Source organism: Anguilla anguilla, chromosome 7, assembly GCF_013347855.1.
Source record: "Anguilla anguilla isolate fAngAng1 chromosome 7, fAngAng1.pri, whole genome shotgun sequence".
NCBI lineage: Eukaryota > Metazoa > Chordata > Actinopteri > Anguilliformes > Anguillidae > Anguilla > Anguilla anguilla.
This window is the reverse complement of record NC_049207.1, coordinates 26091914-26107995: the sequence shown is the minus strand read 5'-3', so window position 1 is coordinate 26107995 and position 16082 is coordinate 26091914. Positions and strand designations below refer to the sequence as shown.

The following is a 16082-nucleotide window of genomic DNA, read 5'->3' as shown; positions in this document are numbered from 1 at the left end:
TCTGGTCAACTGGGTTTTATTTTTACAAAATGGTGGCAAGACCATTTATGCAGACATTACAGAATTCCATATAGAGAACTGTCAATCACTTTCAAGCACAATGTCCCAATGTTTTATTGTGGCACGCAAAATAAAGGAGTTTACTTCGATTTCTGACTCTGAGCCTGGGCCTTCAGCACCTTGACAACAATCTTCTGCTCCTCAATAAGGAAAGCCCGCTTGATTCTTCACGTGGGAGAAAGAGAGTGAGAGAGAGAGGAGGGAAAGGGGGGAGAGACGGTCAATTAAGCAGTGCACTTAATTAGTCCAATAACCAGCTTACAGACGTAAAGCCATCATGTTGACTATCAGAAGAAAAAAAAGCCTGGAACAGTGAAGCAATATTCTACAAAACCTGAAATGACTCAGGGGAAGGATGAAAAACCAACCCAGTTCAATGGTGCATTCAGTATGCTGGAGTATTCTCTGGCTACTAATCTCATTTACAAAATCAGACCTGGAAGTTTGGCCAACTGAAAGTTTAGTTCCTTTCTGCATAGAGCGAATGCAGAGAGACCTGCACTCGCTCGTACTTTCAGGCACTAAAATCCACATAGGAATTTTTATTTTTTATAATCATTGTACGTTTGTACATAATTATCATGGATCACCATCTTCAATGCTGATGCAAACAAAAGTTTGTAAACTTGAATGTTAATGCAATTGCAATTAATTAGTGAACAAATGGCAGGAGAGGCAGGCAATCAAATCTTCGGTCTTATGGCCAATTTATAGGTCATGTACTTTTGGGGGCAATGAAAGTAAAAACTTACAAACAGAAGAAAACACAAAATTTGTATTAAACAGGATGGCAGAACTAATAGTTGTCACTCAAATTTTCTGACCTCTGTTAATTACATTCATTCAGCAGATGCTCTTATCCATAACAACTTAGAGTGGAGAACATGAGTGTCACATTCTCGCTCAGAGGCATTCAAAAGTGAAATATCACCACGGTACAGAAAGGCTGCTTTTAATCACTGAGCGTAAAGTTAACCAAAAAACCACTGATCAATACTGTAAAGCCCATTACACAGCTAAACCTATCCTAAAACCGCCAGACCTAGGCTATAACATAACAATCACAGGTTTCAGTTCTCTCCCTCTCTCGCTCACACGTCAGCACGAGAATGGCGACAGCGCCTCCTACCTGTCACGCACACACTTGGCGCACATAGAGCCGCCATAGGCTCTGCTGACGTGCTTCTTGGTCTTTGAGAGCCTCATCAGGACCTGGGGTCTGACAGCACGGACCTGTAGAGAGATAAATGATTACAAACACAGCAAGGACTCCAAAAGATATTAATGCAGCTAGCAACCAACCTGCCAGGCACACTGAATTAACATTACTGAGATTACAACAGTGTGTAGTGGCTGATGGGAGGTGCCAGGTGTATGGTGGTAAATGAAGTCTTTACTGAAGGGGTGCATTTCAACAGAATGACAACAAGTCCGACATGCAGTGACAGTTGAACAGTGATGAAAACCAGAACCACAATAACTTTTAGGAAACGTCTGGTAATCGTGCGATACTGGTCTACTGAACTCAATACAAAACCCTGCTAAACCTGCGCCTACTGAACTCAATACAAAACCCTGCTAAACCTGCGCCTACTGAACTCAATAACAACCCTGTTCAGCATGGCCCTACTCAACTCAATGCAAAACCCTGTTCAACATGGGCCTACTCAACTCAATACAAAACCCTGCTCAACCTGCGCCTACTGAACTCAATAACAACCCTGCTCAACCTGGGCCTACTGAACTCAATACAAAACCCTGCTAAACCTGCACCTACTGAACTCAATAACAACCCTGTTCAACATGGGCCTACTCAACTCAATACAAAACCCTGCTAAACCTGCGCCTAATGAATTCAATACAAAACCCTGCTCAACCAGGCCCTACTGAACTCAGAATGAACTCAATAGCGGGAGCATTTCACATCACCGTCAACCATTTCCCTAAAGAGAGCAGCATAATGATTTAAACCCTCTGCAGTAATGACTCTGCCTACATTGTGTGAACATACAGTATTGCATGCACATTTCTAAGCTTCAAAGCACAGTTTAGCACCACAGCAATAAAGCCACCTTCACTAACCAAAATCTATGCACACACCTCAGTAAATGTCACTGAAGGTTCACAGGACTTGAAAAGGGCCCTCGTGAAGAAAGCCCATGCACATTTAGTAGACACTCTTACCCAGACCTTCATACACAGCACACTTACCTATTGCCCATTTTTACAGCTGGATACTGACTGGAGATGTTTAAGTCAAGAGCCTAAAGCAGTGCTCAAGCCGGGAATTAAAGCTCAAGCAGTGCACCAGCTAGGAAACAAACCAGGAACCTGATTTACAGGCCCAGTTTCCTAGAACACCAGACACTTCTGACTACCCACATGGTTGATTCTTGAAAAATTCTTGCTTGCACAACTTAAGGGACCTTTGTTTGCAAGCAAGCTTTGTTATCTACAAGAGGCTCTGGTCAGTATCAGGAATTAAACGCCAAATTAAAACTGCACAGCATTTTTCTGATGATGCATCAAATTGGTGCCAAAATCTATATCAGCAGGGCCACAGAGTTTCAGAACCAGCAATTCATTTAAGTCAGTGATTGCCTTAAGTCACACACTTAACAGGCTGCTGACTGAAAGGAAACCACAAACACCTGAAGCCCTCCAGGACTCGAGTCTGAGATCCCTGGTCTAGTAAAATCTGTGTTAGCACTACACTGCCATCCATGTTGCTGTGAAAGCGAACATGAAATGGCAGGCGTGGATTACAGGTGAATGTGGAAGAGGTTATGAGTGAGCAGACGCTGGCATACTTACACCACGCAGCCTTCCTGGGCAGATGCCACATGCAGACTTGGGCGCTTTGCCAACCTTCTTAGTGTAGAGGTAGACAATCCGGTTACCAGGGGTTCGGGAGCTGAAATGAAACAGAGCAATTCACTATCTCTGAATTCTGAGGTGTACCCATGCACATTTGCCAATTGTGCAGTGGCATAGACACTGATCGTCATTTCAAAGTGATAAAAGTTTAAAGTTTCGATGGCAGAACACCGTAGACTACTCCATAAAGAGGACAGAAGAGCATACCATCAAATTTTATCTAAACAGTTACATTTCAAATGAGGATGTTCGGCAAAATTATTTCGATTCTTTTCACAACTTTATCAAAGTTTAACGCCATCACAGGGACGACAACTGAACGTATCATACCAAGGAGAAAAATTAAATTCACTTACAGTCTGGTTTTGTTTGAGGCGGTGTTGTAGGACAACCTACGACGGTAAGTCAGGCGCTGAACCATGTTTATACCTACAGGGGAGAGATTGTGCATCACTTTAATTTCATAACGTTAAGCACGATTAGCAAATATCTCAATATTCTACAAATAGCAACGTGGACATGTTTTAAGGAAGAAAATACGAAACACCTTTTAGCACCTCCGGATAGACAGCTGAGCAAATTGTACGGATAACGGTAGCTATATGTTACTCTAACAGGCTCAAATCAACCAACGTTAACTAGCTATCTTGCCAACTAGCAAGCTTCACATTTCACTGGTACCAATGAACACCTTTCGTCATAAGATATACAAGGTTTACAAAGGCCGGCGAATGATTTTTTGCAGTGTAGCTGACTATAATACCAGAAACGACAACACGCATCAATAGCGAGTCAGATTAAAATGGTCAAAATGATCTAGCTAATGTAGCAAACAGGGCTTCAGAGGCATTTATAACGTGAAACAGAGCAACGGTTACAAATCAGACAGAAACAGTAAAAATCACTCAAATATTAACACGATCACATTTCGTTTGTTATAAGCAAACGTTTTTATTAAACACCAGACGTAATAACAGAACTTTGAACGGCAGATTAAAACAGATTATACAATCTCTTAAAGCAAGAAGAAATATTGGCCGCCATACCTGATGGTTCTTTAACCGGAAGAGGAAGACTGTAGCGGGGGCCGGAAGTTCAATCTCTTTTGCCACCGGAAAAGAAACACACGTGGAGAAGCACATAATTAATGAATAGCTAGCTAACATTATCTTTTGCTAACTAATACAACTCTAGACAATAAAATATTTTAATCTATGGGTATTACTTAGCTAACATTGACCTTTCTAACAGAGAGATCTGACCAATAGGCTCAATGTAACCCGGAAAAGAAAAGTGAAATTTTCAAGGGGATGAAAGTTGTTGTGACAGCTCCGTGAAGCCATCAACCTTACATTTATTACATTTAGCGAGATGGAAACAATACATTGAACAGTTACAGTCACTGAGCCCTATATACGCTCTATGGTTACAGTTAATTGCAACCACTGAACTGTATAAGAACTTATAAGTTCTTATGCTCTTCATTGATTGAAACGATCACTAGTTGTCAGCAAATTTGAGCTTCGTGAAGCTAGCAACAATTAGACTTCCTGTATAACTTCCGGTCAAATGTTACGGTGAGTTCTCGCCATTTTTCTACCAAAATAAAAGCATCGAATTAACGTCAGTAGCGTTCTATGGTCCCGAAGAATAACCTCACAGTAACCACGTTTTCTGCACCTTCATGGAGATTTATCAGCATTTCAGATACAATTTGTACACAATCGCTAGCTACTAGCATTGCTATTTATCTGGTTTAAATTAAGCCTGGAATTTTACTTTGTATGTTTTTTTAAATTATGACACAAAGCAAAAATAATCTTTTGTGTAGGTTGTTATGTATCATGTATGGGTGCAAACAACCATATTTGAATGTTCCCATATACTGTACAGCAATTTTTAAAAGATCATCCCCAGTTTACCTCATACCTCATGTCACTGCTGCAGTGAAATAGGAGTGAACATTACATTACATTACATTACAGGCATTTGGCAGACGCTCTTATCCAGAGCGACGTACAACAAAGTGTATAACCATAACCAGGAACAAGTATGACGAAACCCCTAGAGAGAAGTACCGGTCCAAGTACAGGGAACAACCGCATAGTTCAACTTGGACCCTGATGGTTAAACTGATTAACACTAACAACGAGAACGGCAACAACGCAATCTATGGAAAAATAAAAATAAATAAAAATACAAGTAGTCGTTAAGACAGTTGATGTGCCTAAGTCACCTATGAAACAGCTGCCTAGTTACAACCCTAAGTTTAGTCATTTACAGGGGGGAAGGGAGGGATGGGGAGAGGTGCAGCCTGAAGAGGTGGGTCTTCAGTCGTCGTTTGAAATGGGTCACAGTCTCAGCTGTTCTGACCTCCACAGGGAGGTCATTCCACCATCGTGGGGCCAGAACAGACAGGAGACGTGTTCTGGAAGTGCAGGTGCGAAGAGGGGGAGGTGCTAGGCGTCCTGAGGTAGCAGAACGGAGGGATCTGGCTGGCATGTAGGGTTTGAATATCTTGTGAAGGTATTAATGTGTCCTCCGATCTTCCCACTTTCAATTCATGTTCATTCCAGCTCCACCCTTCTGATGTCTATTTCTATTTCAGTATATTGCAAGAAAGCAAAGAGAACTCACTCTGGAATGTGTTCAGGATTTTAATAGATCTGTTGGCCAAATGAAAGGAGGTATACATTTACTCTATAGACCTATATCTTTGACATTATGTTGTGTTGTTTCTGCAAAATCACATTCCCAGCCATTGTTGCTGGTGTTTTAGAGTGTCTCAGGCATGCATTGTTATACATTCCCAGTTCAGTACTGGCTCATTTACTGCAAAAACTAAAAATTGTTACCACATGAAAGGGGGTATGCATTTAAAGTATAGACCCAGGATTCAACCAAATACAAATAAAAATTCTTGCAATTCCAGAATGAATTTAAAAACAAATGTTTATTTTTGTAGTGCATTTCACAGGACATTTGTCACAGTACGCTTTACATTTTGCAGGTGCTGTGCTGGTTAAAAATGAGGTGTGTCTATATTTGAATCTTTTAGCCAATCTTGTCGTTTAAGGACTACATCCAGTGATTCTTAAGTTAATAGATAAATTTATTTTTGAGTTAATACATTGATTTGGTTAAGGAGGCTTAAAACACCCATCAAGCAGAACACGAGTGAGCAACCTCTAATTTACATTGTTCTGTTTGATCTATTAAAGATATGCAATCAAAGGCGTATGTGATAAAATTACTTTAATTTCTCTCTTTATTAAATCAAAAATGTACTCAATTTGCTCAGAAACCCAGTGTTGTTTCCATTTTTTCTCCTTTTTATATATAATCAAATATGGATAAGAATAATCCAATTAGTCTAGTAAATACAAGATAACCGTTAGTGCGCGACAGAAACATGGGGAGGTTGGGGCAGATTTTGTGGTCACAGGAACCTACAGGGAGGGTGGGGCAGATTCTGAAGCTTCAGAAATACAGGTAGCGTATTCTGAGGTCACAAGAACACACTGGCAGGGTGGGGAAGATTTGGTGGAAGCAGATGCACGTGGTGAGAGTGAGGACAAAATGACTAGTTGTGTGGGATGGGGCAGTTTGTAATCCATAAGGAACCAGATTTTCTGATTCTATACATTTAGTAAGATGGTGCTGATCTGCTGGATCAGATTGCTGCTGGATTTAACTGACTGCAGATCGGCACTTTTGCCTTGCAAACTTAAAATTCTAAAAGGCCCCAGTCTGTCATTTGCCAGCTTGTCTCCTTAAATTTTTTTTTTTTTTACATTTCATGTTCTTGAAGACAAGCTCTCCCAGTTAAAAATCCTCACTCACTTGTTCAGCCCTTCCCTTTTTTGTTTTTCACTGGCCTCTTCAACATTTTCTGAAACAACTTTAAAAGATGTTCTTGTAGCTTCAGACACTGAAAGAACCTCCTCAGCCACAATGTCCTCGATATAGTCAGGTACCTTGAATGAAGAGAAAGTCCTATTAGATACACGTTAGAGAAGGAAACTCACCCCAAATGTCTCAGGGACCTCATAATACCTGGCGTCTCTGCCAAGCATAAAGTACTCCGTGGTGATCTATATCTTTGTGCGTAAACCAAAACATGGCTGCACTGAGGCACAGATCCCAGTTTCATGGCTTCTCCCTCCACCAATTTGGCGAGGGTTCTGAAACATTAACATTGTATGAAATACGGTTTTAAATTATAAAGCATGGCTTATTGCCATGTCTGGCCCACATCCTGAATGACTTAGAAAATGACTGAGGTTAATTATCGCCAGCAACACCACTTAATGCAAAACAATACCACAGTAGAATATTTAACAATTAATAATAAATACAAGGTAACCAAGTTACCTTGTCACTGTCCCATTTGTCCTTTCAACCAGTCCATTGGTCTGTGGATGATATGGTGCACAAAAACTCCTCTGAATTTCAAGCCTTTGGCAGAGAGCCATATTCACCTGCATTTTAATAGACGAGTCAGAAATCTGAAGCGAGCCTCAGCCATGTCATTGGGTTAATGAAACGGACTGCACAGGTAAAGATGTGATTGATAAAGCATTGAAAATGCATGACAACAGAACAGCACCTTAATCCTGAACTTGTGGTCAGTGGGAATTTGTTTAGGAGGTCCAAGCCTACAGAAAAATTCCACAATGCATTGTGGTACGTCCTCAGCTTGCTTATTCTTTAGCGGTTATGCTTCTGCCCACTTAGTTTTGCAGCCAATCATGATGCATATATTGCCTCTTGGAGTTGGCATCGGTTTCCCCACAAGGTCCATCCCAACCAGCTCAAATGGTTCAGAACCTGAGAAGTTCCAAAAGATTTAAGTGTGGACAATGACATATGGATTGGTAACTTTATATGCAAAGAGGTATGTGAGGTATGAAGCTTACTTGAACTGGGATGTATCCTTTGTGTTTGATGTTCTTTTGGCACCGAGTACATGCTGCAATTCAAAAGTTATATCTTTCACATACATACACACACATGTGTATATATATATATATATATATATATATATATATGAACCATTTGAGTGGCCATAGATTCAAGAGGAGAAGATTGTGGCACCTACCCATTTTCTGATGTCAATACACATCCCAGGCCAGTAAAACCTGCTAATGGCATCATTATTGAATCCCATGTGTGCCCCAATTGCACTGACATGAAAATCTTTGAAGATTGTGTTGACCTCCACAGCAGATTTTACAACCTTTACCACTTGAGTTTCCTTGTTCTTTTTTGAGGAAATGCAGCTCTCCATCTATAGGTCAACATCATACATTTAAGATCTGTAAATTTTAACATATCACTCTGGAATATATGAAGTAAAATCTTGTGCATCAACCTCACCTTTGATTGTGTAATTAAAGCTCTTCTGCTTCCGATCCTATTCTGCTTCTGCTTCGATAGAGCTGCAGGCTAAATACTATTTTTGGCATTTACAATGTCCCTGTATGATACTCGTTCTGTTGCTGTCCAGAAACAATATGTAAAGATAGCGGTTTATTCTCGTTCACAACTGATGAGGCAGCATTCAACTGTATGCGTTTTGGAGAGTTTCCATGCTCATGAAAATACATGAGTTAATAAAATTATTAATGATTTGTATGCCCTCTGCTGTTCACATTGTGTTTTACAAGAAAAGGGGGAAACTGATCCCATTTGCCCGCAAGACAAAGGGCTCCAAATGTTTATCATTATAATTCATTTAGTAGACGCTTTTAACCAATGCAACTTGGAAATGTGCATTACACACTTTAAAAATATCCCATATCGCTACATTAATTAAGCTACATTATTAAAATCGAATAAGAACACACATAAGTAATCTGCTGAACGGACTATCATGCATTTTGTTGAGTATTGTATCAAAACCTGGCAACCATACCAAATATCAGAGCAACCTGTATCTAGCCATTCAAAAGCATTGTGTGCTGTGCAAGTGGTAGCCAATTGTATTTCAGGAAATCCAGAAGTCTCTGGATTTTGTGTCATACCAGATTGATCGTGCAATTTCATAGATTATCATTTGCCTATTGTCTCTCTAGAGATTGCACGAATCCAGCAACTGAGAAATGTCATGAATGGGCAAAAAAAATCTGTTGTTTAAATAGTTATTGATTATTTTGTTTCCAGTGCAGGCATACCCCAGTTTAAACATTTCCGAGCTTGAATAGAGGTGACCTGCAAATTAGAACACACACACACACAGACACACACACAGATACAAACACTTGTGCAAGCACATACACGCATCCTGGCACTTGTGTTTCGAAAAGAGTTCTGGAAGCGGCCACCTGCGATCAGTCACGTGGCCTTTGTCAGTTGCTGTGACAACGCACTTCCTCAAACCCAGGGAGCCCGGCACAGCAGTTGTCTCTCTGCAGACGCATCTCCGCCATCTGGCTCACCTGTCAAAGGGAAATGAGAAATCAAGTGCAAGGCCTTCTTTTGCCAACTCTCTCTGTGCTACAGCCCCTGATAAATAGACTGCATACTGTTCCAATAAGGTGGAATCTTACCTAAAATAGCACAAGGGGAGTGTTCCTGTGATTGACGAGTCGGTGTGTGTAGGAGAGAACGCAGAACCCCTGACAGAACCCTGCAAGGTCATCTACGACAAATCTGGGTCACCACATCAAAATCGCAAAGCAGTCCTGTGCTGTGGTTGGTTTGGATTCAAAAGAAATGGTGAACTTATACCTCAGTGACGTGACTTCACCTGGAATGTATGGGGATTCAGTAGAGGCTCTGAATAAAACAATCAGGACAAATGTAATAATAATAATAATAATAATAAGAATAAATCTAATATTCAGTAGCTCATTCTTTCATTTTTATTATTTTCCTTCAGAAAGTGGCAGAGTTCATATCCAGTTAAATGCAGCCCGCGGGGGAAAGCTAGCATGATGCGACTTGGATGTGACGATGACTCACCCGAGCCCCCCTTCCGTGGTGTGTTCCTGGAAGCGCTGGGAGTCGCAGCCAGACATCCGGCAAGCCGCACCGTGCTGCGCTCACAGACGGCGGGCGATCTGCTGCCTTAAGCCAAGCATCCGTTGAACAGCACTTTAATTTAATGGCAGGACACCCTCTATCATAATATTGACATCGCGAGGTGTCAATTAAGTGGAGTGAGCTTCCAAGCTGCTCTATCGAGTGGGGAACGCTAATGGATGAGCCGGGCAGGAGTCCATGTGGCGCATTCGTGCATCCGCGTATTCTTTCAATTTCCCTGTAAAATCAGGCTCATGATGTACCCTGTGTGTTACAGAATATGACAGTTTTATAGTTTTTACATTTGTATTGTTTCTTTTGATGTTCAACTAATTTTAGCCTGCTGCCACCAACACTTTCTACAGACCAAATGATTCAAGGTCACAGAAAGGCGATAACGGCAATGTATCTGACAGAATATGCGTAGTCAAGTAATTTGAATCGCATTTAATGCATTTAAGACGTAGGCCTACACAATGCTTGCAGATACCTCCAACTCAGATTACATGACTCAACACAATACAGAATGTTAAGTAGCCGACTACACGAAGGGAGCAAGTAACCGAACGCACACTCATTCTCCTGCTGCAACCTGGGCATGTGGTGACGTGCTGGTGTGAGTGTGTTGCTGTGTCCACAAGATGTGTGAAATTGCAGTCGTGATCTGGTGCTCATTAAATACAGCACACTCTCCCGTAATATGCCCTTGGAAATAAAACCTTCTGAGAAGGTACGTCAACTTTTAATATGCCTGAAAATGTAACCACCTCATTAATTACAAAAACATTTCCTAGGCAAAAGAAGTAGTAGTTATATATATATATATATAAACTTACACAACAGTTTTACATAAATTATTTCTATTTTGGTTTTAATAATTTAGCATTTGCTCCCCCTACAAGGGATTAGCATCTGTAAATTCCTACATGTTCCATGCTACCAGATTAGCACCATGAATCATGCAGGGAAAATTGCTTTTCTGTGTGAAATGACAAGGTCTCTGTCCTTCAGTCCCTCTCTCTCTTCCTTTTTTGTTCTCTCTCCAACCACCCCCACCACCTCTCTTCTCTCTGTTCCTCCCCCCTCTCTATCTCCTTTATTCTTCTCCAGCAGCAATCTCCTGTACTCCCCAGGGATGAGAGAAATATGAGAGGGCACTAAGGTGTAAAAAAAGCGCACTCATCAGCATTTTCTGCTGAAGAAACCCAGCCCTCCCTCACCTGTCCCATTAAATTGCAGGACATGAACTTTGGTCTCTGAGCCTCAGAATTTGCTGTCACACTCAGCTGATAAACTCAGGATAGCGTAATGACATCACCACTTTTTGCATAGAAGCCAAGCTCAGAACATGCCACAAATCATGAAGCATGTTCGAAGCAATAAATTGAACAAAGCTAGTTGCAATTGGCATATACCTTCAATGTCCCCTTGATCCCAAAGGCATCCTGGAAGTATAACCAGAAATTAGACACCAATCACCAGCATTCTGTGTCTTTTTCACCGATGTACTCCATGATTGATGGAGAGCTGCCCTCTCATTTCAACAGAAAGAGCCATTACACCAATATCCCATTAATTTTCTTATCACTGGTCGGACTCAGTCAATCTATCACAATTGCTATTGGCTGAAATGACAACGACGCTGAGAGAGGAAAGTGTTTTGATAGGTTGATAGTATCACAATGGTAAACTGGAAGCTGAGGTTAGGATGTAAATAAATAAAAAAAAAAAATGCATAAATAAATAAAATCAAGACTCCAATCATCTCATTTCTCAGTTACCTTTATTTTAATATAGTATTACACACTTTATGTGTTCTTACATAAAGAAATGCCATTTAATTAGAATCATGTATACAAGAGATTACATGGTTAATCTGTGCAATATATATATATATATATATATATATATATATATATATAAATGTATGTATAAACAAAAAACAGTGACAGTGCAAGAATGTATATTAGGAGTCAAGCCACATAATTCCTGTAGCCCTATTTGTGGTTAATGATTTACACAGTGTATCATACATGCTTAACCAGTCTGCCAGCTGTAATGCATTTTATTTAGCTCAGCATCAATGTTTACACATGACTGCAGAGCAGGATGCTTTGAAACAGGGCTTCTGCATGTCATGTGCTCTCTTGACAGCAGCAATCTGAACGTATCATTGCATCTTTCACACAGCTAAACACAGCAAGAGTGACAGAATACCAGGGAACAACTCACCGTGGCAACATCAGTAAAAGGGTGGGCAAAGCAGTGGGCATGGCTGAGGTCAGTGGTGTCCACATTCAACAGGACAGCCTCCCACAATCGGAGGCAGACAGTTCTAAAATGTAGATGCACCCCTCCACAGAAATGGGGAGGGGCCAAACACATTTCGCACTATTGCCAGTGGGGGGGTTTCTGTAATCCTGCTTCTGAAAGTTAACAGGAGTAGGACCCCAGCTGCCCTATGACTGGTTCCTGTGCTATAAGGGGACCATCAACAGCAGGGGTCCTCCATCTTATCCAAGAAACGGCCGGCGTGGATGCAGGCTTTTGTTCTAACCAAACAGTTACACCTGATTATACAAAACAACCACTAGAGTCTTTGCTAAGGACCTTGATTGAAAAGAGGCTGAGCAGACTCTACCCAACAGAAGCAGTGTGTAAGGTAAGAGATTAAGTTATATTTATATGTTAACATACATTTTCAAGTGGGCTTCCATGGAACTGTGTACTTTGCTCATATATTTTCTGTAACACCCAAAAAATGCAAGGGAGAACATTTTTGTACTGTGGCGATTGTGAAGTCAGTGATTTGCCCTTGTTTTGTTTTTGTATTTTGTTTTTTTGTGGCATAGCATATCAAGGTGCATTTTTTTGTTGATGCTCAAAGTAATTGATATTTTAAAAGACATATGAGAGAGAAGGAATAAATTGCATTTATAATAACCTTTGAATACAGAATTTTACCTTCCATTGAAAAAATAAAGAATTAAAAATAGATAAACAAAATCAAGACATTGCCACAGGTGGGGAACCACACTTGACTTATTCAAGGACCTGTTCCCCATCTGTTCAATTTTTTAAAATCTTATTTTTTATATATGTATATATATTTATGTATATATAATTCACTATTTACAAAATCAAATCAATTTAGCATGAATAAATACATAAATTATACAAACATAGTTGGTCTAGCTCCTCTGTGGCATATGTGGGTAACCAGCCCAGTGTAATTATAAACATCCTCCTCAAACATTTACACTTATCAAAAAGTCCTATGTTAATTAATAATTTACAGTTCATTTGCACAAAGCTACTGGGATCTATATATATATCTATATATCTATATATGGTGTGTGTATATATCCGTGGTGCTTTGAATGACATCACGGGAGAGACTGCTCTCCTATGAAAACTCGACAGGTGATCAGATGCTTACCTATGGGGTTTTTTTTTTTGCAAAATGTGAAAAGTATAAAACAAAGAAATTATATGAAGTCATGAAATGATTAAATGTCCTGAAATGAGGACCGACCCCTCGGTGACCACACGCAGATACTGGGGTTGGTGAAGCTGCATGTGTGCATGCATTCCATGTGCGGTAGCATGTGGTAGCCTGATGGTGGCAGTAGTGAGAACTCAGGATTGTCAAGCTGCATGGTGCATACTGAATGGAAAAAAAAAGCCCAGCCTACTCCAATAGGACTACTGCTGTGTATGTGGACATTAAAAACATGATAGGAGATGCTTATTTTAGTTCTTTGTGTTAGTACGGTTCTCTATTATCTGTTTAACTTATCCTGTACTATATGTCCTCTATGAAGCCATTAATATTTGTATTGTGAAAGTATATACGTATAAGTATCCATGCAGACAACAGCACCCTTCATTTGAAAACAATTTCACAAGTTTGATACATATTGCTATTTTTATATATTAGTTGACATAGTCTATGTATTGAGGATGACTGCATCTAGAAGACAAGGGAAAAATATGCCGTTGGACCAAAGGGAGGTGTGGCCAGAAATGCAAATATATGTATCTAATTTTAATATTAGAGACGAAAATACCAGCACCTCTTTCCACACATAAGATATTTAACATGCATTCTCTTGTTTTTCATTATTTTTCTTTTAATAAATAAACATGTGTCCAATATTTCAAAAAAAGATCAAAATTATTATATATAGGAGTGCTCTAATTACTAACAAATTTTTGTAAATTGCTGAATAGCATTCTTACAAATGACAAAGTGGAATCTCCTTCATCTATCACTGTATATTGACAATGAAATATTGGTTATTATGACAACACATGCTTGTCTTAATTTAGTGTGAGTAATATATTTGGAAAGCTAGTCATATTTCACATGGTTACAATTCTAATTTAACATGTTTCACATATAATGTACTTTCCCCAATCAAAGTGAATACTTTGCAAGCTCTATGAGATATAAAGACTTGTACCTGGTGGAATTTAACAGTGTGTGGTGCGGATGGAGCAAGAAAAAAAATGACAAAAATGAAGGAGAATCAACATAATACATGCCATGTACGCAGCAAGTACTGCTGCTACAAATAATAATTTAAATAAATAAATAAATAAATAAATAAATAAATAATGGCAATCCTCAAAGTCTAGATGGAGATAGGATAGCAATTTTGTGTGAGATGTGACCTCTAAAGGGAAAGGTCACCTTTTAACAGAAGGTGTAATACACAGCACAAAAACCGTTGACAATTTCCCTCTTGTCCAAAAATTCCTTTCCATACGAAAATGATCTGAAACAGCATTATCCTTGCTACTGGGTCACTGAATACGTGAGCAAGACATTAACTGCAAGATTTCAAGTTCTACTGTATATCATATTTATTCGTTATACTGCATGCTGACTGTATCACTTCTGAAGGGAGTATCTTCACCAGTCCACCGGTATTTCTGCAGTGTGGAGCGCTGAGCAGCAGGGCCGTCTTTTCCAGGTGAGGTTTGGGTGAGTTTGTGTACCTCGCTCAGAAGGCAACGGTGACGCCGTGCTCGTCCTTCCCAGCCGCGCTCCGTCTGAATCGCTCGCGGGCCTTCTCGCCGACGTCAGACCGGACCCTGCGCGTCGAGGCCGTCGTTTCTGTCCTACCTTGTTTTGGCGACCACTGAAATCACGACTTCCTGTCCCACCGTTTCTTTCACACCCGCAGATTCACTTTTGCCTCACTCACTTTTTGCTGTTTTTTTTTTTTACTGGATCAAACCAAAAAGTAAATAAATAAATAAATAAATAAACAAATAAAATGTTCCGGAACCTTCCAGTCAGAATAAATGTATGACATGCATAGCATGGTTGCCAGTCAGAATGACTGCATCCCTCCCTCCCACCACCCTCCCTACCATAACCCTAACCCTATTATGAGTCCTGGTGTTCCAAAGCCTCCCAGGTTCCACAGCGACGTCATGTCCCTACACGCTTTCAGTCCAAAATAAAAACAAAAACAAAGAAAACAGGAATGTTCCTCCCAGGCCCCCTTCCCCAGAGGTCAGAGCTGGAGACGGGGGGGTGGGGTGGGGGGTGTCTCAGACGGACACAGGGCACACCAGGACCTTGTCCTCCAGCAGCACGCTGACCACCAGGAAGACGAAGTAGAGCAGGAACATGATGAACCCCAGGAGCTTGCTCATCCTCCACTTGCAGGCCGCGATGGAGATGATGACGAAGAGGAGCATGAGGAAGAGGAGCACGATGGCGCAGAAGAGCCCGTTGCTGCTCACCGTCACCGGCTTCATGTTATTGAGGAATGAGTACAGTAGCCATGGAAACGGCAAGCTGGAGGAAGGGGGGGGTGTAAAAGCAGGCCTTAACATTCAGGCTTCGCTCTGGGACCATGTTTGTGTGCTGTTACACCCCTAATATACACGAACAGCCTATACTTTGCTGTATGAATAGGACTGAGAATGTATACATGATATAGATCTCAGGCCTAGTACACACCAGCGGTTTTAGTCTGGAACCTTTTCAGAAACGCTTTAGTTGAGAGGAGGTGGATCGGATTTGATCTTTGGCGTTATTTGCCAACCATAGCGACCTTTACAGCTGACAAAAGAAAAGAAATAAACGACACGGGCCGCTG

At 40.6% G+C, this 16082-nt stretch overlaps 2 protein-coding genes across 6 annotated transcripts in view; both read right to left on the bottom strand.

The window, feature by feature from the left end:
- Positions 1 to 4039, bottom strand: rpl34 (ribosomal protein L34). The gene is made up of 5 exons (XM_035426249.1): positions 3984 to 4039; positions 3294 to 3366; positions 2875 to 2974; positions 1190 to 1293; positions 1 to 225 (listed from the first exon to the last, which is right to left on the bottom strand). Exons 2-5 carry the CDS (start codon positions 3356 to 3358, stop codon positions 141 to 143), a joined length of 354 nt encoding a protein of 117 aa, XP_035282140.1. The 5' UTR covers positions 3359 to 3366; positions 3984 to 4039; the 3' UTR covers positions 1 to 140.
- Positions 4040 to 11729: 7690 nt separating this feature from the next.
- LOC118232403 (sodium/potassium/calcium exchanger 2-like) overlaps positions 11730 to 16082 on the bottom strand; it is a 69741-nt gene continuing 65388 nt past the window's right edge. For all 5 annotated transcript variants that reach the window (XM_035427368.1, XM_035427369.1, XM_035427370.1 and 2 more), the window contains one exon: positions 11730 to 15778. In XM_035427368.1, the coding sequence (XP_035283259.1) occupies positions 15529 to 15778 (250 nt within the window). In that variant the 3' untranslated portion in view covers positions 11730 to 15528. The remainder of the gene's footprint in view (positions 15779 to 16082) is intronic.